Genomic DNA, 23936 nt, shown 5'->3' with positions numbered 1-23936 from the left:
TTCCTGACTTAAAATTAACACGCCTTAAACCGTTGAAGTTGGCGTTAAGACACCCAGTCTAATTCTACCGCATTCAGTCCCCAAACACGAGCCCCACCCTTCCAACTAACCCGTGCGTAAGTGCTTACCCTTATAATACATTTCTCTGTGTTGTAATTGCATTTCCTCATTTTCATTAGTACCATTGCATCGTTTTATCATCAAATTCTTGCCATAGATGATATGAGTCATACGGCTTCGGTACATCGTACCGATAGTGTGGTATAATAAAGATGGACTTACTGGCACCGAATGACAAATAACTACGAGTATAAAAGTATGTAACACCTCGATTCCGCACTTTTTACATGTAGTTATACTGTGTTTTTTTTAATTGTTCAGCTTAAAATCGAAAAGATTTTTTTGGACCCCGACCTAACCCGAACCTTTGACCTCGCAATGATCTATTTATTTCTTTCAACTAACCTGTTTTACAAGATTAATACGATTAACACCGTTGTACTTCATTCTCTCTAATCGAATTACCATTTCTCTAATGTAATGCTCTTTTTTGTGTTACGAATCAAAAAAACTACAGAAAATATTTTTCAAATTAAACGATTGTTTATCTTAAATTTTATTTTATAAAAATATATTAAAATTATTGTTAAACTTTACGTTTACGTTAGATAATTTAATGTTCATACAAACTGTTTCATACATATTCTCACGTTTGTTGATATAATAAATACGGTAATGTTTAAATAATTTCCCAAACTCGCGTCGATTTAACGTACGTAAATGTTTGTGTATTATAATAAATATTGAAGACAACATGTTCGCTCAGTGAAATATTCGCTTAAGTATTTGAAATAGCGCTTTATCACGTCAATTTTGCATAATGTTCAGAGGTTGGGGCTGTATAACGGCCCGTAGTAAGGTAACGCTGTGAAGCGAGTTGTTTGCAGCGGCATGTTATTAATGGTCGCGATAGCAGGTAGCCCGCGGCAACGTTAACTTTGGGAATTAATCCGGATTTGCATAGGATAATGGGGCGTTGCACAAGGTGGACGTGTCGAATGCTTTAGTGCCTAATTGCTCTGGCCGTGAAGCGTCTGCGATTCTCGCTGGTATAAATCCTCTATGTGACCGCTGTATCCGCTTACCGAGTGTAATGTTCCAGTTCTTTCAGTGTATGAAAGTAGGCTAAAATCTCAATTAGTCACAGCTTGGTGATAGTTGGGGTGTGGGTAAGGGGGTTTGGGAAAACGTGGTGTCATGGCGTGTCTAACAAATGCACCGCCGCCACGACCGCTAGACGCGACGGCGCCAGAACACAATGTAGATTGCAGATATCGCAACTAACCCCAGCAGTTCATAAAAATCTAGGCCCATTCTTGCCAAAACACTACCCAGTAATCATATATTTCATGTCTATTTAATATATGTTTCATGCAGTTTATGTTTTGTTTAAAATGTCTACGGCGAAGCCAGATTCCTATACACGAAGTTGTTTATTCAATGTGTCAGTTACAGTACCTATATTCAAAACTCAAACATTTAAATTTTCATAGAAGCCTCGTCTTCTTCGTTTAAAATTGGTTATAAAACGATTAAATAATGAAGAAGTTATATTCTGACACGTTTCTTGGACACAATTTAAATAAGTAGCGTGCGAGTGGTCGCATATAGGCATGTATTGCCGACAGAAGGTCTTCCTTTGATTGATGCGTCTCGTAATGACGCGGGAAACGATTTCCTTTACATTTCCTCCACTCAATAAAAGTATGCTCATTTATATATCCACATGTTTATTCGGGTTTTTTTGTCAATGCAGCCCATAGTGTCTACACTCAAAAGACCCTCATTTGTCAAGATTACCGCTGTTAGGGGATTGAGTTATGAAAAGCTCTTATTGTTTTGAATACTTTCTTTTGATATTATGCCATTTTTGGGCAAGCCAAAAGGTCGTTACGTCAAACTGTTTTCGGTTACTTTGTTCAAAAAACCAATTCGACAATTCCTTCAAAAGAGCGTACTAATTCTTAAAAGGCCGGCAACGCACTCGCGAGCCCTCTGGGATTGAGAGTGTCCATGGGCGGCGGTTTCACTTGAGGTGAGCCTCCTGCCCGTTTTCCCCGTTTTATAAAAAAACTTATTGTACGTCTGTAAAACAATTTTAAACTGTATTTCTTGAAAACCGGCCCCATAAGTCGAATGTAACATATTATTCGCACGTTAGATGAGACGTATATTTCGCGAAGGTTTAAGATGGACAATTAGCACGTACGAAGCTCGTCAGTCACGGGCCGGCGCTGAGAGGCAATTACGGCATTTCATCCGCAATAAAAGTGCACTACGCTAACCTCCCTGGGGAACATAAAGCTAATGCGAAATAAAGATTTAAATGACGGACCGAGGCCGATATTGTAGGACACAGTTCGTTACGTAAAAGAACTAAAGGTATATCAAGGAATAGGTATATATCTATAATGAATTTTACGACGTTTATATATAATCTACGTGTTTGTTATTATATATTATTCGATTTGTGCTTTTAAACAAAATTTGTAGTAAACTTGTTTCATCGGTCAACTTGAAACTCTCTCCGTTAAAATATCTTTTGAGTGGGTTATGTAAGAAGGATTAGCAAACATTTTTATTCTGAAATATATCCGTAAACAAACTCCAAGAAACAACAGTATTCCAGATATTTATCGCCTCATAAGGTTTTATGTTACATACGAAGTTATATAATCCAAATACAGAGTAAACATTGGTCTTTGTTTTAGCATGTCCCAGATCCTACTAAATTTTGATTAACAGTTTGTTACACTTTCCTAAAAACAGGTATTACGTCGGATAATTTTGAAAACGAAAGCCCGCATATTATTAGCGAAGCGACAAATTTGACACGAACTTTCGTACATATTATCAAGAAAAAGTAACTCCAAAAAGTTTACAAAAGCCGATTGTTTTAGTGGATATTGAAAAATAGCTTTCGCATTAGCAATTTAAAGGCATTTGGAGAATATTGTATCGTCGCCTAGGCGGCACATTTATTTTATGTTCCAGCAATGTTACATTCGCCATAAAAGTCGTTAGTGCGACGTTACGTCTCGACAGCGTCTTGGCTGTAATTACGAGGATATCGAGGCAAGGCGCCCCACCGACGCCCCACAGCGCCCCTCGACGCCCCACATTAACCTAACACGACGCAATAGCACTCCCGACACCTCCTAATGTACTGGCCTGCTATAATGCTCTATAATATTAGCTTTATCGCTTTATGCGATTACTAGCACCTGATTTAAGGTTATTACAATAAATATTCAATCAGTAGAACGTGCTTAATTGTACATGCTACATTCACATGAAAACCACAGCAATGCGCTCACAGCTCAGCCTCTGTGTTCGCAAGGTGACAGCTGAAGAAAAGGCGAATTTATTTTAATAAAATACTTGTGGAATACACTTTGTACAAGTGATATAATTGCAAAATTCATGTAAAAAGTCTTTATAGCTTTTTAGCACGCAGCTAAATCTAATCCTGACTTTTGTGAATCATAAATCAATCAGAGTTAATGACTGTTGTCTACTAAGAAAATTGATTTATGTGAGGATGTTTACTGAGTTGTCGGATTTTAGTGAGTGGAATACGATGTAGCGTGGGAACGATCCGCGTGCTGCGTCGACTTAAGTACAGCTCCAGCTCTAGCTGGGATTCGTTTATTCAGCTTTCGACGCGATAAGCCTAAACTACGCTTAGAGCTCACAACTTTACTGGCTTTTGTTTTTCCGAACAGAGCACATATATTTTCTCCAGTGTAGAAACAAAGATGACGTGCTCTTGAAATTCAACTTTACCAAAGTATTTACTTTACTTAACGGTACGTATTGTTTCCCAAAGTCCAAACTCGTAAGTAACTGTTAGCAATTTAAACTAGAAGCTGGTAAAGGCGGGTAGTGCGAAGTTAAGGTGAACAAATTAGACGACGTATGCCGTGCAGGGGAGCACCCCTGGGTGCGGGGCGAGGGGCATAGATGGAAATTTATCGCGCCCGCCGGAGCTGAGACTACAAGTTCGCGCATTAAACGAGTCCGGGACATTAGCCGCTTGCAAGATGCCGCCCGAGATCATAATTAAGTGCCGCCCAATTTATCGGTCCGACCCGTGCCCCGAAACTCCCTTTAAACTTCCCTTATCGTACCTACTAAAGGCTCTTTATTTTGTAGTTAGTCTACCTCTTCAGTTATGGCCTTTTATCTTCTCGTGCAAGCTTCGACACGATTGCAGTCTACTGGATACTTAAGAGATTAATTAATTATGCAGATGGCAATTGCATTCAAAAATTAAACAAAATGCACTGAAACTCTGTGGCTAATTCACAGATGAATGTTAATTAATAAGCGAGTCTGCATATCTCAGTAGTTGAACGAACTCTTTAAATGAAGATAATAAAGAACCGTTCCATTTGGAATCTTTGTTAGCCTCGTACTATTGTTATATAGAACCAAAACGGTCTTACACTGGCTCCAGTTAAATAATGCAAGTGTGTCATTTGAACCAGTGATTTGGGAAAGTGAGAGAGTCGAAGTATGTCTGAGTGTGTGACGTAAGCCGCTGTACCGTTTGCCTACACTAATGACTGCATCAGCTCGCTTTAACTGATTGGGCGTAGGCGACCCGAAGCTCTAGTAACATCACATGCACATAGTTGAATTTTCCACTCGGATACATGTGGCGTACGTTCAATGTTTACCGTAAACAGCTGCTTAGCTAAAACATCAACATTTACATTAAAACTGCTTTCGGAATTATATGATCCTTTTGTAATCAACGTTATCTTTCAATGTAATTGTAAAAACACGAGATTATTGTTCGTTTATTATCGTAGCCCAATATTTTTTTCCTTCGCCACTTTACGTTAGTAAAACGGGCAATTTACGCGAGCCTATAAGTAACAAGATTCATTAAGGTCGTTACAAAGTGGCGCGGCCGTTCTTAAAGCGAATGGCCCTCGAGCTTACAGCGTTCATAACGGCGAGCCGGGCAAAACGGGTGAGCCCGGCTATTTAGCAAAACACCTGGAGAAGGTGCCGCTTCCGTTGCATTAATTTCGCCCCTGCGGCTTTTCGCAACACTTCATTACTGGCGGACTACTATTACAATTGGACCATACCATATGCTAATGTCTTCGTCGATGTGAGCTTTATAAAAACCTCAGTTATTTATAAAAACCTATAAACTGTAAACTGAAATGTTTATATCGAAATGTAGGTTAAACGTTAGATGAGATAAATTACGTAAAGATGGGTCTTTACGTCCCATACCGATGTTGATATATTTTAGGTGAGAAAATTTGTATAAAATGAACATTTAACATTAACGTTTTAAACTCATATAAAAGTATATAAACAAGGGCTGACCGCCGGGAGCTACGGCAAGTGGCCGAGATAACTCCGCGCGAATGCATATTTTAACGTTAAGCTACGACGGAGCACCGCGATGCAACTTGTTGGGAACTTTTACAGAGTGCATAATTCTTAATTTTAAACTCTGCTTTGTTCTTTTTGAGAAAGAAATAAATATTATATATTGAAAAAATTTCACAACACAATTTGTTTTACGTACGTGTACGGGTGGTGACAACATAATATGTAAACTTTGAGACATATAACATTCTGGATATATACCAAGCGGCACGAGCCACGTAAACACGGGCCCCTCGCGTATCGGCGGCGGCTCATTAGCCTCTCCCTGCGCCTCTATAAATCATTTTAAATTCAAATTCTACTTACTTCAGAATCGTTTTTGCACACCTAATTCCTGTCGCACTCGCAAATGTTTTCTAAATTAGATTTCACCTTTCTCTCGACTCAAAGAATTATTTGCAGCGTCTCGGTTGACCCGAGAGTTTAATTTGAATAATTTTATTGTCAAACTTCTGAAGTGATACATCATATCCCACACGCTAATAAATATCTTACATTGCTATCTGCATAAATAAAATGTGGCTGCGTTCCACGGATGCCCACGCACACAAGCGTCCCTAATACACCTCACAGGTTCACCGGTCAGTAGTTGGCACGTACCACGGGCGGTCGCTATTTGCGTCCCCGTTTGACATCATGAGCATTTTTGGCAAGCACTTTCGTTCGTATAAGTGGGCTTAGGATATAGCGTGTCATTCATGTGTTGTAAACTCATTGTTGTCCTCGGTTTGCGAGTGGCGAATGTTCGGCCAATCGTAGCACGTGCGTACATACCTGCCAACTCATCGATCCCGATCGATCAATCGATTTGTCTGAGAAACATTTGGGCCTGCCGTTTGGCACTCCGACCTCAATTATGCATTGGTGTGCGCCACACACCGACGCAACTAATGAATGGGCTTGGTTTAATTGTAACTCATTGTTTATTTAAACAATGCGATGGGTGTAATTATCAGGAGCGAGACGAGGAGACGTTTATGAACAGATTAGTGAAGAAAGTAAAAACTCATCGCAGTAAAGCTTTTGTCTATTTTTTCTCAGTTATGAAATAAACGCTTAAGTGGTCATAAACAAAGGCAGTACGTGTAGATGGCAGCAGATCGGGCGTGACTAGGAGCGGAAACTGCGTGCAGTGAGTAGGGTGCATTTTACTGTATACAGACAACCTACTGTAACGACTCGCACTTAAGAACGCGTTCGTTACAGGCGTTACAGACTTGAAGAGCCTTAGCCCACTATAAGAAGCATTTGTGCGATCCCTAACAAATTCAGTAAATATTTTCGTGGTCGCAGTGAAATTTAAATTTTCTTTTATTACATTTATTAAGAACCCTTAGTTTGTCATTGCTTAATTCTCATTTCTTTACTACCACTACCAGGCTTCGTAGCTTGTCTGCGCCCATACCTAGCCTTATGCTATGTTAAGTGACTTTACCGAGCATTTTCTCAGCTGATAAAAGCAGCAGAGCAGCTGAATAAAGCAATATTGATTATTCAAAAATTATATTGTACTCTAAAGCCATTATCACTGTGATTATAATAACGCTTATTATCAATATTGAAATTCTAATATAAATTTACTATTAGATTAAACTATAAGCGGTAATAATCCTGGAAGTGCGTTATACGAAAACACTTATTGTTATGTGTGTATAACGGACACTACAAGGGAAACGGTCAGTTTGCCCCACTATCACAAAAATGTTATTAGTTTGGGCGGTTATTGCCCCCCTAGCGGTCGCCCTCCTCCTAACATTCATAAGGTTGCCCCTTGTATCCAATTTAAACCTAAAAGTAAATTCACCAGTTATTTTGATTATGTTAAAACACTACCCAAAACAAACTGTGTAACAGTATTCACTCAGGTAAACATTTATTAGATTACTAAATTTGTTTAGCAATTTTTGGCTTTAGTGTAAAGTAAAAGAGAGATTGAGCATAAATTTTAATTGACAAGTTATGAAGTGAAACTTAATTAAAAAATTTGTACTCATCATTTTTTATTCAACCTTTGTAGTTCTTAACTAGTTTTGTTCTAATCTAATCTTACTTATAGAAGCTACTTTACTGTACATTTTAAATTTTTAAAATTAAATAATTTAAGAACATTATAGAAATCTATAATTTTCGAAGTGATGTACTTATAGATAATAGTACTTTATACGTATAGCACGACTTGTGAGTGTTTTCCAATTATACAAGTATGTACTTCAAAACAAAATCATTGACTCATCATTGAATAACTGCTAAAGAAAAAACAAAACACTGAGGATATTATTAACAACATTTCACAACAAAAAGTCCATAAACTCGATTCAATCCGGTAAATGTTCTTAGCTTGTTCATAAATTGATAAGTGCAGTCCGAAACAAATTCAGTTATAACACCATTTCTACTAATGCACTTATCTGTGAATTACCTTATTTATTTATTCAACTCCACAACATCACATACCTATGGTAAATAAGAACTATGAGACAATTACAGGTACATACGGTCTGTGTAGTTATTTCTTGCTTTAATTTTCTAAATTTTAACATCATCAATCAAATGCACCCACACGCGTCAATAGATCAGCAATTAATGCATCGTAATATGTGAAATGGGCCGCGAGCGAAGCCATCCGTCTGCTGGGATGTGGCCATTTGTTGTACCCAGTTACGTTAGCTAATCACACCTGAGATATAACCTGTTAAATATTATCTGTCCGGAACTAAGTGTGAAAAAGGGACATCCTTTTCTACTGTATTTTTTATTAATAATAGTGACTTACAAGTAAAATATTTAAAAAAAATATGTTGGCTATAATCGGATCATATAAAACCAAAGAGATTCACGTTCGATTTCTATTTAGTGTACTTACACTACTTTGAGCGTTGACTTCAACGCTTAGCAATTCCTGACTATAGAAATAATAGAGGAAATTCATTGAAATATGAAAATACCGTGTAAACTCTATATAACGACACTGAAGGGACTGTGCATTTTATGGCGTTATAGAGAAGAAAAAACGTATAGATAATCCATGAGTCCTACTTATTAGTCATGGTCACAGTACAAGTGCAAGCAATCCCAATTTGTAAACAAAACAACGAATTTCTTTACATGGAGTTAACACTAGTTTGTAAATGTTGTATCATTCAAAATGCAGGAGCAGGTGAGAATAATCTAATTTTAAAGAGGTATTTAAATTACAATCAAAAAGTTTTCTTCATTATATCTTATTGTTCTTTCGGTACATTCCTGAAGTTTACCCATTTTAATAATTAGAATAATTGAAACAATTTAAATCAAAGTTGAAGCGAGATTGGACTAAAATTTATTATTTTTAAAGTTTCCATGCTTCAATAGTATTACAAAGGTCAATTAGATACACAAGACTATCTGTCTGGTTCGTTTAAATGCCAAAACATTGTACACAATTTATATGTCTTAATATTTTTTTATTCAGTTGCCGCACTTTGTTTTTAAACTTTATTGTACATGTACCGAAATTAAATAAATGTGTATACAACTTGAGATTATTTTTCGTATTTAGTTGTGTCAAAAGTCTAGCTTTATTTAAACATAAAATTTATGCAACCATTAAAATTATGGATAAGTTACAAACATTGTCTGCTAGTAACAAGTTAATCAAAATGCAACTGGCTGCCCCAACCAGCTTGGATTACGCATCGCTAAAGTTTCGTAACAAATAATTTGAACTACACGCGACTTTCTAAACCACGCATTTATCAAAATTTGCATTTACATATAAAATTTTCATTCCATACAGTTTGTACGCGATAAAACTGTAAAATTTTAGATAAAGCATTCTATCCAAGTTAATTTAAGTATTTTTAATATATATTTTAACGATATCAAATAGTAGTAGGAATTATTCATATAGTACTTATTTAGTTATTATAAGTCAAATTAAATCACTAACTTGGATTACAACGCCACCTTAAAAGACTATAGTAAATAAATAACATCAACTGATGAAAAAAAATCTAGGTATTAAAAAATATAGAACCTTTTTCTACAAAGCCAAATTAAATGCGATAAAGCGTGGTAGTTCGCGATAAAATGGGCGTCTTGTCACGTTGTACGACACCTCATTATACGAATGTAAATAAATCATCATAGCCGGCTTTTGCAGAGTTTCTTTTGAAAGGCAATTATCCCAGGCCTCATTGGCGCCGAAATTAAGAAGAATGAGAAGCACGTCATAATCATTTTTATTGCCGCCGTCAACCGTGATCAGAATATCATAAATTTATTCGGGGTTTTAAGCCTTGTACCACAATTGACCTCGTTCTTGCATACTGGTACATTATAAAGTACTTACTTTTATATCGTACCTGTGTACGACATTATTTTTACATTCACGAATATAAAATTCTATATTTTGTAATTGTAGTTTTGGATCAATAAGTAGAGCCGGATTTTTTTTAATATTTAATTGGAGTACGTTAATATTCATCAAATAAATAAAAACAGAGGAGCCCTAGAGAAATGATTGACAAGAAGAAAATATTGTTATGCCTAAATTAATTAGTATTAATATGAATTTCAGGGTCGATGTAACCGCGAGAAGCCGCCCTGCAAGTACTTTCACCCGCCCCAGCACCTTAAGGACCAGCTACTTATCAACGGGCGGAATCATTTAGCACTTAAGAACGCCTTAATGCAACAGATGGGTCTGACGCCTGGCCAGGTGCTCCCTGGCCAGGTCCCAACCGTGGTGAGTACCATACACTCTTTGCTTTTACCACAATGCTGAGCGACCGGCCCGCAAGGTAGATAGGAAGTGCACGCAAAATGCAGCTTTCGATGTAAATTGCTAATATACTTCGAGCATTCGCGTAAACCACGTAGAATGGCGTCGTGCTTAAGTTGCGTCCCATGCCAATGTATATTGGAAATTAGGAAACTTGAGTTTTTTATCCTGTAAGTAGGTAGAGTATTTAAGACTATAGTCCATTTCTTAGATGTTTCGTAATTAATTATTGATGTATCTATTAGTACCACCAAACTTGTGCCAACATAGCCAAAATATAAAGCGTAGGTGAGTCAAAGTTAGCGAGGGCAGGGACGCAAGTTACCACGTGTCCGGCGGCCGGTCGCTCCTCACAGCTTGAGCATGTTTGTATAATTTATCCTAAGTGGCATGACTTTTGGATTACTCACGACTTGGGTTAAGGCGTTAATGCTGATAATCACTGGAACATACCCTCACTTTTCACTTGCTAACAAAATGCCCGATCTCCTCGGGGTCACTCCCCGCACGCGTTCCTCTTGAGCACATTATCAGCGTCGAGCTGAGCTTTTAGAGTGAGACGTAGTGCGTGGAGCGATTTCGAAAGGGGAGGGGTTGTCCCGCACGATAAGTAGCGTGTTGTGTGGTTTTGTGTCGAGGTGGGCGGCGTGAGCGGAGCCGGCGCGGCCGCGACCCACCTCGCCGCGCTCGACCCGCTCAGCCTGGCCCTGCTCGCCCCGCAGGTAACGCCCGCACCGGCACACCGCTACGCTCCCAGCCCTTTGTGAAACCCATCACCATTCCTAACATATACAAATATTCTTAATTCGTAGATATCTTGAATGTAATAAATTTGTTGAGACCTATCCCTACTCCTCCGTCTATTATCGATAAAAAGTACCAACTGTTACGCATTTTATTCTCTTTTCGTTTTTTTATAGTAAAGCACTATGACTTTTTAATTCTACATTTTATATACTCCTATATCTCCTACCACCATACACACACATCTGTCGGTGGCCGGTGGGTAGCTTAAACAATTTGTAAGCTTAACTATTAATCTACATACATATTTCGTAACTGCATGCTGTGCTTAATCTGCAAAATAATTGAGATATTAATCAGACTTATCGTTGGTGCTTTTATATAAACGCGATATGAAAGTTTGGCCATATTCTGACGAGTGACATGTAATATGGCAGGCCACGTCGCCATACCTGTCAGGCGTGCCAGGAGTTGGTTCGACGTATGCGCAGTATTACACACCGCAGCTGGTTCCGGCAATGCTCGGTCACGACCCTGCTGCCGCTGCCGCCTCCCCACTCGGCGTCATGCAGCAACCTGTGCTGCAGCAGAAGCTTCCCCGCACTGATCGTCTCGAGGTAAGATGAACGATTGTACTAATTGTTAAATTCCCTTAGTAGCGCTTCCCGGTGTTGCCAGTTTCTAGAGACCGACTGCCATTATATTTTTTTTATAATCATGAAATTAAAGATATATAATGCGGTCGGTCTCACCCGCAAGGCTGTGGAGCCCTCCCTCCCCTTTGTCGCGGTGTCTGCGCAGGTGCTACGCCCCGATGGCTTCGCGAGCCACACTCGCTTCATTTCACTGCGGTGAAAGGTCTTCTGGTGGCGAGACTAAAATAATTGAATGAATTTCTAATCTGTATGATTTAGGCTGTTTTATTCATTATGAATATTCCATTGTTTTAAATAAATTACGACATTGCAAGATTTTGGATTATTCGAAATATGAAAGTTTGTTTTAAACTGTTAAAATTGTAGGTAATAAATATATTGTTGCGACGGATGCGTTGATCGTTTCGTTTAAAACATTTGTAGTCGATATCAAAGCGGCGTCCGGTCGAGATTAGAAAAGTTTTCATAAATTCGTAGTTAAAAAAATTGAGGTTAAGTCGATGGAATAGTGTTAGAATGAAAAATTAGATACATAGAAGATAGAGTAGAAGGAAGGCGCGTTAGCCAGGGTGGGTGGGAGGTCACTCGGCGACTTGGCTGGTGTTGGGTGCAGGTTTGCCGAGAGTTCCAGCGGGGCGCGTGCAAGCGCGCAGAGTCCGAGTGTCGCTTCGCGCACCCGCCGCCGCCAGTGGCCGCGCACGAAGACGGCTGTGTCACGGTGTGCATGGACGCCGTCAAGGGCCGCTGCGTCCGCGACCCCTGCCGCTATTTCCACCCCCCCCTGCACCTGCAGGCGCACCTTAAGGCGCAGGCGCGCGGCGCGGTACGCCACCAGGCTGCACGCTCTCGCCTCGCTCGATCGCGCTCGCTTTACTTCTTCTGCTCAGTCACAGTAAACCTATCTAGACCACCTGACTCTCCGCACAGGACGATATGCTGCTATCTCTAGTTCGCAAAACGCCGCCGTCGTATGCTTTTTGACTAAAAATAGGAACATTGCCTTATCCTAAACGGCCGCGAGCATGGAACTAAGCTTTTTCACGTTCGCAGTCCTAGGAACTATGGTGACCGGGGCTCTGCGTGGAGAACTAAATCGTATCAAATAAATGGTGGTATCGAATTAGTTTACTGTGGCTTGGTCTCGTCGCGACGCCGCTTTTGTTCGCAGAGCTTTGTTCATTTAATTTCGCCGCGGTATCGTTCCGCCCCACGCTTCCGTCGCACTCACGCTTCACTTTAATTTTTTTTATCTTTCGCATAATGTCACCTTACGCCGAGCTTTAGGTGTATTCTGTGCATCTATTACATCGTTATTGTTTCCGTCCTGTCCTGCGCCGCTTCGCTTCACGTAGACGGCTGGCGGAGCGCAGCAAGCGGCAGGGAGCGCAACATCGGAGGCGGGAAAGAAGCGGCCGGCGCCCGCCGAGCTCGAGCCGCCCCCGGTACTACGCCAGCTTTGCACGCTTGTTGTCCCTTTTCCTGCCCCTCCAGCTCCCGGCTCCCTGCTCCCGCAACCCGCGTCCTCCGGTGGCGCGCGCGGCGCGGGCTGGACAGCCCCCGCCCGCCCCCGCCACGCGCGCGCCAATAACCCTCGAATCCGTCGAACTCCGCTCAACCGTCTTGTTTCTCGTTACAGATGGATATGAAGAACGTCGGATCCTTCTACTATGACAACTTTGTAAGTATTACGAAAGATTTACATTTCTTATTTCACACTTTACCAGCAATTTTGGTGCCCGTTCAGTGGTAACTTCTGTAGATCTCGATTGTTTGTCAATCTAAACTAGTCAACGCCGTACATCACATACACAATAATACATGATGTATTATGAATCTATTTCAATTAATAAATAACCTTTTCTAAAGTAAATACAAAGAATTAACTAAAACAACCGTTAAGACATTTAAAAGACTCCTATCGCGTATAATAATCATATACTTAAACGGTATCCTTCATCCCATGTTTCTAAGAGCTATTTTATTAATTTCAGGCCTTCCCTGGCGTCGTATCGTACAAGCGGCCAGCCGCAGACAAAGCAGGCGTGCCGGTGTACCAGCCACCGACGACCTATCAGCAACTGATGCAGCTGCAACAGCCGTTCGTGCCCGTGTCATGTGAGTACCCCGCGCCCGCGACTTCCGCCCCGCCGGCCGCGGCTTCAGCGCAGCCCGTTCCCGCGCAGCCCACGCCGCAACCCGCGCCACAACCCCCGCAGCCCGCCCCGCCGCCCCAACCCGCCATGCCGCCGCAACCTGCGCCATCTCCGCCCGGCTCGCTTCCCGACTCAGCGACGCCGGACCCCGCGGCCGTCGCTAAAGAAGTAGCACAGAAGAACTATGCCGCCGCCTTAGCCTTAGCCGCGCAGCACTCGGCGATGGCCCACGCGGCAGCTGCTGCGTACACGCAGCAGGCGTACAAGGCTCGAGCAGCCATGCCCGGATTGATGCGCGCCCCGCTGATGATGCGACCGGGCTGGCCGGCGCCGCAGATGCCCATGCAGTTCTACCAGCAGCCATACATGTACGCGATGCCCCCGCCGGCTCCAACGACTCAGACAGCGGCCGCGGCGGCGGCGGCGGCTGCCGCTGTGAATCCTTACAAAAAGATGAAGACGACATAAGCGGCCGGCGGGGCCCGACGCGCGGGGTCTCCGCGTAGAGACTCTACGTGTGAAGTGTGGCCCCGGCCTGTCGGGGCGTAGCGCTAGTGTTGTCACATTTGTATTGTATAACTGCGACAGGCGACCTGCCTCCGTCTCGCGGATAATTGTAGTTTATGCTAATGTACTCTACCTATTATGTATTCTACTCACTTACCGTTATTATCTTATGCGTGTATATTTCTCGTATCGATCCCGGTAATAATAAGGCTTGACATGCATGACCGTACGTTTTTTATTACCTTTTTGTCGACCGTATCGTGAGTATCGCCGTACTCAGAGTTGAGCGCTTGGTCCGTCGATCCCGTTTTCCCGCTACGTACACGCTTTGTCCCGGAGGATTCCGCACGGGTGCGCTTTGGCGTCACGTCACAGGCCCGCCGGGCCCGCACCTAACACGGCCGCCTTCTAATTGTAGCATGGATAGATCCCGACACCTTTGTACGTTTGGCTCATCAGGTACTTCTCATACTCTAGTGCTCCTCGTGTGTGCTCAGTGTGCCGGCGTGTCCGTCGTTTAGTTTTGCCTTATTTTAAGTCGCACATATTTCTATTTATTTTTAACGCTTTCTGTTACATGCCTTCCGAATGACCGCTTCGGCTGTCCTCCGCATTACAAATCTTTTTGCTTTATTGTGTTGGAAACGGCCAGGCTGTGCGCCGCCCAACGCTCCCTACGTGGAGTATACGGACGAACGGGGACAGGTAACGGAGTGCCGCGTGACTCACGTAACCAGCGAGTGGCCCCAGTATCGCTAATCCGCGCTAACCGCTATCCCGTGCAAACCACACGACAAATCACAACCACTGAAAATCGCATCCCGCGCAAACCACCGACTTTCGCTTGTAATCCCCTCGCACTCTCCGAGCTTCTTGCGCATCACTCAGCAGATTCCACTTGCGAAATTTATCCAAGAGCCACACCACAAAATAACAACTCGAAGTCAAGTAAAAAAATGCAACAAATTCGTTATAAATTTTCAATAAAAATTTTGAAGTATTGAAAAACGTTACACTACAACAAAACTTCTCTTTAAAGAGACTTTTCGAATTGTTATTATGCGAAGTGGTTGTCCGTAATCCCGCAACTATGACGCCTTGTGAGCCTAAACCCTAAACACATCACCTGGACTCGAAGATCACGGGCTCGAGTGTGCTCTAACGCTGCGCTACATCAACTAAACATATCGCCTCTACTATTCGCCTCAAAAAAGCTTACTAAAACTAGCCATCACAACAGTAAAGACGAAGCTCTTAGAACAACAATAACATATTTTAGACTGACTATATTTGGAGCTTGCTTTTTTCACACGCTTCCGTAGAACTGATTAGTCCAGCTTTCTACTTAAGTAGATAATGTCGGTATATAATTGCGTGCTAAGATTATCGACAAACTATTATGACATTGTATTTTACTAAAAAACCAGAAAAATTATAACTTTTACGAGTCACGGTGTTAAACTTCATTATAAATACGTGCTTATAAAAGGAATTAAGGAAATCTCGTATTTCCTATTTTTTTATAAACTTGATAGTTATGCTTGTCAGACTTATCATTATATCACAATCATCGCAACCACCGTAGTCATTGTGCTGTGTAAGAATTGTTGACGGTTGACGCTACGACATGTTGAATTGAGTTCTGTATAGTGAACATTTTCGCTTTGAAATGATGAAGAAGTGATTCTACAATACTTGCCTTGCTTACACCCGGTAAGATAAATTCAGCTTACTTTAATATCCTCTGTTTTAAGTGATATCCCACTAAAACTCTTTACTGAAATATCGTCATATACCTCTCAGTGAAGCATGCATCGTCATGGTCATTATAAATAATCGTTGATATTTCAATGAAGAATTTATTGTCAAAATTAATGAAGCCTGTATGGGTATTCAGTTATTGAGTCGACTTGGTATAATATCATAAAACCGAATCAAGAGCTATCTGATCTAATGATCAAAATGTAATTTAAAGTTCAAAGAAGAAAAAAAATCGACTCTTTAACCAAATATTTCTAGTCCATTGCCAGTATCAACTATCGACCGCTTTTAAGGGGGTTTAATCAACATAGTATTGACAAACTTTAATGCTTTTTAATAAAATCTTTTTTGCATAGTTGGTAGTTGAAATGACAGTGGCGGGAAGAGAAAACTCGAAGTGGCTTATCCAATTACGTAACGATCCGCCGAAATGTTGCAACCGCCGAGATCTCATTACTGAATTTCCTTTTGTGCGTCGGCTAATTATCCACTTCGACTTTTCTCGAACAATGCTTAAAGTGCTTCTCCAAGGCGGCTTCAGCTCCTCGCTTACATCTCGTCGGAGCCTCTCCGATGCTTATTCGAACGACTCACGTAGACGTAATTAATCTACTTGGTTTTCTTTTGTTTGTCGTACAGTAACCGCACTCTAATGGTCATTATGTTGCAGTTTGTCCTACCACTAACATGTCACGTCCAGAACTGTCATGTAAGCTAAAGGTATAAGTTTAATTTGTCTATTTACATTTAACCGTGCCTTTGCCGTACGTCGCATGACCCCGCTGCAACATCTGGAGACCTTCAGCCCTAGCCACAGCCGACGCAGAAACACGTCGAATCCCTACACCGCCTTCTTAGCTTTAGCAACAGTCGGTTAATGGGTACACTTGGACGCTACAGACCTTAGTCGCCCTCGCCCTGGTAAAACTTGTCTAGCATCATGCTTAAGCTTTTTTGTAAATTATAGTCACGCTTAAAAAGATTGGCTGCGCAATAATGATTATATTTCAAGCGTTCTGCATGCCATTTAGATATTATATATTCATTCCTATGTGCATAGTGCAGCATTCTTAACACAACTCTGGCGGTTGCGGAACTCACGCGCCAATAACAGATACGCGTAGGTCGTGTTTTGTATTTTGTGAACATTTTGACAGATTTTACAATATAAAAGTGACAACTGTCAGCGCGCCAAACGAAAGAATGCTTGGAAGGACAATCATATTGTGCAACGAATCTTGTAAAGTTATTGTAATATTGAAGCAGCAATGGTATTTGATTTGAGCAATTTTCGCCTTCCGTGTTTCTTCTTTCCCGTTTGATAGTTGACTAGCAGTTGAGAAACTACACGCATTAGTTAATAAATACGTTATTTTAAGGATTACCTAATAGTAAACTATCATGAGTGAGGCGGTGACATCTGCTCTTTGATATTACAAAAACTATTGAGCGTTTATTTCCAGACGGCTGTGCAATGAAGATATGTCAGTGTCCGATGTATGAATGTCCTAAGTAATGATACCATTACAATTACGATAACACTAACAATATGAAGCTTCGTAAACCGTCGCACCTTGTTATGTTACGAATTCTGGACATTGCCAGAATCCATTGTTGGGATTTATAACAGATGTTCGATAACTAATATAGCGTACTAGTGTGACAGTTTATGAAATTATTTATTCATTCAATAACATTCGCACAAGATTGCCACAATATGAATTTTTTACAATGATAAAATGTAGACAGCGTTTACCATTCGTTCGAAATAATTTTAATATGCAATACTGAACTAAATTTTAACACATAAATTTGAATATAATGGAACGCAATTAACGTGTAAAATGCTAAAAATATTTGATCGTGGCGTTATCTGTCCGAATGTTAATTTATTTTTATTGAATACTTATAAATTATTGTTATGTTTTCAGTTACTGGACACCCTCCCGGTGTGCCAAGATTTTAATCGACAAGGATGCAACCGACCTACCTGCAGATTTGTTCATATACGTGAAGGTAACAATCTATGCTTGAGCTAACGTTAAAATATGCTATATTTATAGTTGATATATATCCAATGTTGATTTGTTTAACAGTAATCCCATTTTTCAAGAAGTTACTATTAGAAATCTTCCATTATAGGAACAAGGTCAATAGATGTACGGTCCCCTAGACTTTAGTATTGAGTAATATTGTGACCTACTTTTTAACCATTGAAATATGACAAACGTGTATTCATAGATGACCCAGTCCCAGTACCTGTATTAACACTGCATGATTTTGTAAATAATTCTATTACGTGTTTTCAGAAAATTTGTGTCTGTATTTTAAATCTCGGCTTAGTATTTTTAATCTGTAGACTAATAATGGGTGTAGTTAGGTATTGCATTTTTAAGTTCATTTGACGCAAGTTATATAACCTGCATGATCTGTAGGCGATTAGAATGTTAAGTAGAGTTTGAATAAAAATATTTTATAGAACAGCTATCTTCATATGTACGAGACATATGAAGATAGCTGTTCTATAATTAAAGTGAACATACGGTTTCCAATGGAATTAAGCCTGTTTTCCTATTTTTAATGACAATCAATTTACTATGTTTTTATTGATAAGGAGACCATAAGTTTGCTGGTGAACTAAATCTTAACTTAAATTGCAATACCTAAACGCCAATATACAATTATGGCGTTCCGATTTTTAATAGAATGTTTGACTTAGAATAGAAATCTAGTACTTCTTAGAAAAATGTTAAACTATATAACTGCATGACACATTTAAAAATTATTTATACTGATGAGATTAGCTTTGAAATCCTAACGATTGAATCAAATGGAAAAGTATTGTCTATTGATTGTTTCTAAACTAATAATATGTTTAACACGCGATGTGTATGCACAGGGTGCGGGCTGCAGGTGGTGGGATGCCGCGTGGTGGTTTGTCGGGACGCAGCGGCGGGCACGTGCCGAAGGGCCGCCTGCCGCTACTACCACATTCCCGTGCAGCTGCCTCCGGCCCTCAGGCCCCCGTAACCTCCCACCCCACCTACGCCCCGACACCCTTCTCCTCACCCCCATTCCATCACCCCCGATTCCGACTCGCCCCCGTATTCCCAGGAGGTGCCGTGTTAGCGGTCAGTCTGCTCGTAGCCGCGGCCCCCACCGTTCTCGGGCGCCCACGGGATACGGTGTGTACCCGAGTAGCGGGATCATTCTCAGGCACGGTCGTGCGATTGTGATATGAATAGTTTTCGAAACGCAGGAGCCGTATGAATAAAATTTGTCGAGAACGTCCCGACGTCGTCGAATAGTAGTTAGTGAGGTTTCAAATGTCTTATTACTATTATATATTATTTTTTTAAGATACGATATGAGTTCCTGTAATCGGTGCGCCGCCGCACCGATTCGTGTATATAAGCGAACGATTCGGGCGGGGGACGGCGCGGGGCGAGAGTCGTCTCGTGCCGCCTTCCCGCGGCAGCAGCTTCCCGGCTCCGGCCGAGGCCGGTGTCAAAAGTTGCACCCACTCCTATTGTGAGCATTTTTTGTGAGAGTTATGTTATTTTTACGTATGTTGTGATTTATGAAATTATGTTTTATAGATGACGAGATTTACACTAGTTTAGATTAAGTGAATCGATACGAACACCAATAGAGTAGCCGCTTCTCTCCTTCGGCACGGAAACTTTTGACGCCGGAGCACAATCGCGTCGGTCAAGCGCGGCCGTTCTCACGTAGCGTAGGTCGCAGCACTCCTAGAGTGGTAGCAACTAATTCGAATTGAACAATGAACGTTGTCGGACAATATTGAAAAACGAAGGCTTACTTCCAAGCTATTTATCTACATTCTAAGATAGAACGGCTTTTATTCCAGATAGATTTGCTAGATAATCATATAACGATCGATCTCCGTCTGCGGATGCACAAATAGTGGCCGACGATCGCGTCCGAGTAACCTTTTAATCCTGGCGATCAAATAGCCGTCTATTGTTTGACAGTATTAAGTTTTGTTGAAATCTCGCGGTTTGCATGTAGAGGCGATATGCGGATAAGCTGATGTAAGCGGATAGAGAGAGGCGGACGGTGGCGTGTGTTTCGCGACTGCACGCTCGTCCCGAGGCAACCATTGCCTAATATTATTCCTAGTCCATATCCTTTTGTTGATCAGTCATGCGTATGTTAGAGTAAAATATTAATAATTTGATTTATTCCTCCCATTTAGTGGATATTTTGATAATGATATATTAATAATGAAATATTTAAGATACATAATACATATTTGATTCTAAATCCTGATAAAGTGACACTACGTTAGTAATTTAGTCGGAGGGATACTTGTGCCGTGATTATATTTTTAGGTATATATTATAAAATAATTCCTAGCGTCGGAATTAAAGAAGTGATTAATGTGTAAGTGCGTTATATTTATTGTCGTATATCGTAAGTGGAATGCCATATCGATAAAAGGTGAATAGCGGAAATTGGAGTTAAACTCGTTAGAGACGTTTGCAGTGAAGCGTTGCGTTTGTTTGTATTGATTGATGTTGATTGTTGTTATCGGTTCGGGGCTGCTCGGCGACGGTCACCAACTTGGGGACCGTTCACCGGGAGCCACCAAGTTTCGCTTTTATCAATACGGCAGTATTACTCTAAACACATAAGTTTTATTTTTTGTTGAAATTTATCGTTTCTCATTTGTTTGTATACAAAATTTTATGATCTGACGCATTTATTGTAAGACAATTGATTAATTTTATAATTAATTAGTGTGATAATAAAGTAATGGTATAAAATTGCCATTACAAAGATAGAACATCGAAAGTATCCTTCCTGTTTAGAAGGGAATCTGGCCCTAGGTTTTTAGTGTATTTTCTATTTTCTTTTTGTTGTATTTGTAATGTTGCGTGTGTCTTACACATAATATATTTCATTTTTGTGATATTTTTAACTATAAAGTACTGTTATTGTAAATCGAAACGGAATAATGGAGACCTAAATAAATATTCGAGAATTTATTTGTAAATCACAAAAAAATGAAAAACTGTAAATATATTAAAAAAGATCAGCAACACAATAATTGATTATTATATCTGTCATAAATGTAAGTTCGTAATACCTAAATAACGGTATGTTATTTTATAGTAGTACAGTCTACTAAAAGTAAACCGATCCAATGAACAAAGTATTCATATAATATTCTGAACAATTTTTTTTATTCACGAGCAGTCACAGAAAGTACATGACATTGTAATATTATTTATGAAATTACTATGTGATGTGATCTTCGGATCGATTTTGAGTACAGTATAGATAATAAACAACTGAATATGTGATTTGGACATTTTATTTCACAACACCGACCCATTAATACTAAGTATCTACCCAACATTAACATATTTTAACCTGCCTTTGACTCCGGATTTATTTAATAGTCCTAATGAATTTATTTAGTTCTGTCAAGTAGGACTATCAAGATAACTAAATCCATCCGTAAACTATTTCCTCTAAAATAAAACATTTAACGGTTAAGCATGGCTTGATTTACTTCCATACTAAAACCTCAAATTATTTAATTAAATAAGACAAATCTAACCTAGGATATTAATCAATAACAAGTGAAACGGTACGAAAAATTATAGCGCCAATCGCATATAGTTTCAATAAACGAATAAAATAAAAATATTTCTGATATGATTATTATGCTAGTACTACGTTAGTCCGAAAGATGGCTTATAAACAATCATAGCCTATAAAATTACGTCAATAGGTGGCGTTGTTCACCAATAAAAATACATATCCGAGACTTTTAAAGTTAAACACTGCCATCTATCAAGATTTAAACATTAATACTTAAGAAAAAAGTTTATAAGATGACAGTCAAACGTTTTCATAAAATAAATCAATAAAAGTGAATGTGTGTGACGCTTGTTTTTAAGTTACTATGGGTTTTTAGTACGAAGTATTATTTCTATATTATTACTATAAATGTATTATAAAATTTCACTAGTCATGAGGCATGATCTAAGGTGTTAGCTACCTGAAAAAATAAATATAACGAGAAATATATTTAATTTTATGCAACTGAAAATGTTAATTAGACGTATATTAACAATCGCTAAGAATGAATAATTAATGTGGAGGTCAATTCACCATTAGTGAATTTAGTTGTTTTCGGGCGTTCAACGAATCGGCTACTTATTTGTGAGACTATGGAATTTATAAAAAATGAGTCTATGTTGGCTGCTCGGAGTTATATCCACTTCCTATGTCATAATATGGATTTCTAAAATAATGAAAAGATTTAAAACGACGATGTTTAAATGGATGCGTCACTGGTTTAGAAGAGATGTCAAGACGACACAGGTAAGTTTTACCTAATACAAAAAATTGTGAATAAGTTTATATGAAAAATGTACGTTAGTTATTCTGTTGCATATATTATATTTGTACAAATTATTGACGAAGGTCTGTTTCGTAAAAACAACTATCACAATTTTATTTTTTATTTTGTTCTGAGTTTTTTTTTATGTTTTGTATGTTATACGTTACACAAAAATGATACACGAAAGGTTAAACATACAAGGAAGAAGTAGCTATTTAATACTTATTCCCACAATTTTGGATCAATATCCTAAGACGCCCTTATGACATATACGTAAGGGCGTCTTAGATAACGCTATTCCTTACCGAATTTCTATGTTACCCATACTAGCGGTTCGTTGCCAAGGTGGTATGCTCGTGCTACCTCCAAGGGTCCAGACACGCAGTCATTACACTGTAGCCACACTAAGTATATATCACACATTAAACTCTAATTATAATCAACCTATCATACAATATTTTAATCAGTCGAATCATGGTCATTTTAAAGTAAAATCGTGAAATCGTAGGTATAAGTCCGTATTTCGTTGGATCTACCGAAAAATCTTTAATATAATTTTATGCATACAAATGTAGGATCGAAACAACAATATGAACCTAGATCTAGCTTATTAATTCCTGTCTACTTTGACCTCATTAATTAATTTACGTTTGTGGTCGGGCGGTGCATATTACCTATTGAGGATGAATTAACAATTAGATACAATTAGCTTGGTTACGTCAGGAATATAAAGCGATGAATGATTTTCCAAGGTACTGGCTTATGCGTATCTTTTTCTAATTAAACATACAGTGTAAATGTAACGTCCCTCTATTTAACAACGAATTCCCTAAAGCGTAGAAAGCAATTGGCTTTGGTTGGTTTAGCTTTTCTTCCATACAGTGATACAACCTACATAGCATATTCCCACTCTTAATAACGACGGTAACTTATCAAGTTGCTAAAGTTAGCAAAAACTGCGCAGCTGTGTACGTTCTTTTGTCATTTTAGTGTCCTAGCTCGCAATAAACTCGCCTGTCGGCATCTTACATACGAACTTTCTAAGGAATTTGTTCTTTTGTTTACAAATTGGGATTGCTTGCACTTATAGACTGTTGTTGAACATGACTAATAAGTAAGAGTCATGGATAATCCATGACTATGCGATTTTCATCTCTCCATTTAACAACGACTCCCTATAACCCCTTTAAGGCGCAATCCCTTCAGTGACGTTATATAGACTTTACACTACTTATATTTTGTATTTGACCTACGAATATATGCTATAAGGTGCATAGCTCGGTAAAACTTTATATTTCTTTATGTACAGTAATTCGTGAAAAATGAAATCCCAGTTTTTTTTTTACTTTCATTTACAAATATGTATGAAACAATAGAAGAAGTAAGAGGCAAATATGTAGTAAGAGAGTGCTTGGAAGGTGTCGATGAACATAATAATATAAAGTTAATGTTGAAAATAAGGCATTTCGTGTGCTAGAATTATAAAATTCACACCATTA

The 23936-nt window shown here is 39.5% G+C and overlaps 2 protein-coding genes across 15 annotated transcripts in view; both read left to right on the top strand.

Moving 5' to 3' along the window:
• LOC123712198 (protein muscleblind) overlaps positions 1–21388 on the top strand; it is a 144846-nt gene extending 123458 nt beyond the window's left edge. For 6 of the 14 annotated variants that reach the window (XM_045665189.1, XM_045665187.1, XM_045665186.1 and 3 more), the window contains 6 exons: positions 10034–10201; positions 10876–10959; positions 11419–11598; positions 12990–13079; positions 13274–13315; positions 13629–14522. In XM_045665189.1, coding sequence (XP_045521145.1) covers positions 10034–10201; positions 10876–10959; positions 11419–11598; positions 12990–13079; positions 13274–13315; positions 13629–14258 — 1194 coding nt within the window. In that variant the 3' untranslated portion in view covers positions 14259–14522. The other 8 variants (XR_006754058.1, XM_045665194.1, XR_006754059.1 and 5 more) reach the window with 8 other exon arrangements.
• Positions 21389–22271: 883 nt separating this feature from the next.
• Positions 22272–23936, top strand: part of LOC123711772 (tensin) — an 87706-nt gene continuing 86041 nt past the window's right edge. The window contains exon 1 of the mRNA XM_045664535.1: positions 22272–22418. Coding sequence (XP_045520491.1) covers positions 22281–22418 — 138 coding nt within the window. The 5' untranslated portion in view covers positions 22272–22280. The remainder of the gene's footprint in view (positions 22419–23936) is intronic.

Source organism: Pieris brassicae, chromosome 7, assembly GCF_905147105.1.
Source record: "Pieris brassicae chromosome 7, ilPieBrab1.1, whole genome shotgun sequence".
In the NCBI taxonomy this organism is placed as follows: Eukaryota; Metazoa; Arthropoda; class Insecta; order Lepidoptera; family Pieridae; genus Pieris; species Pieris brassicae.
This window is presented reverse-complemented; position numbering and strand designations above follow the sequence as displayed.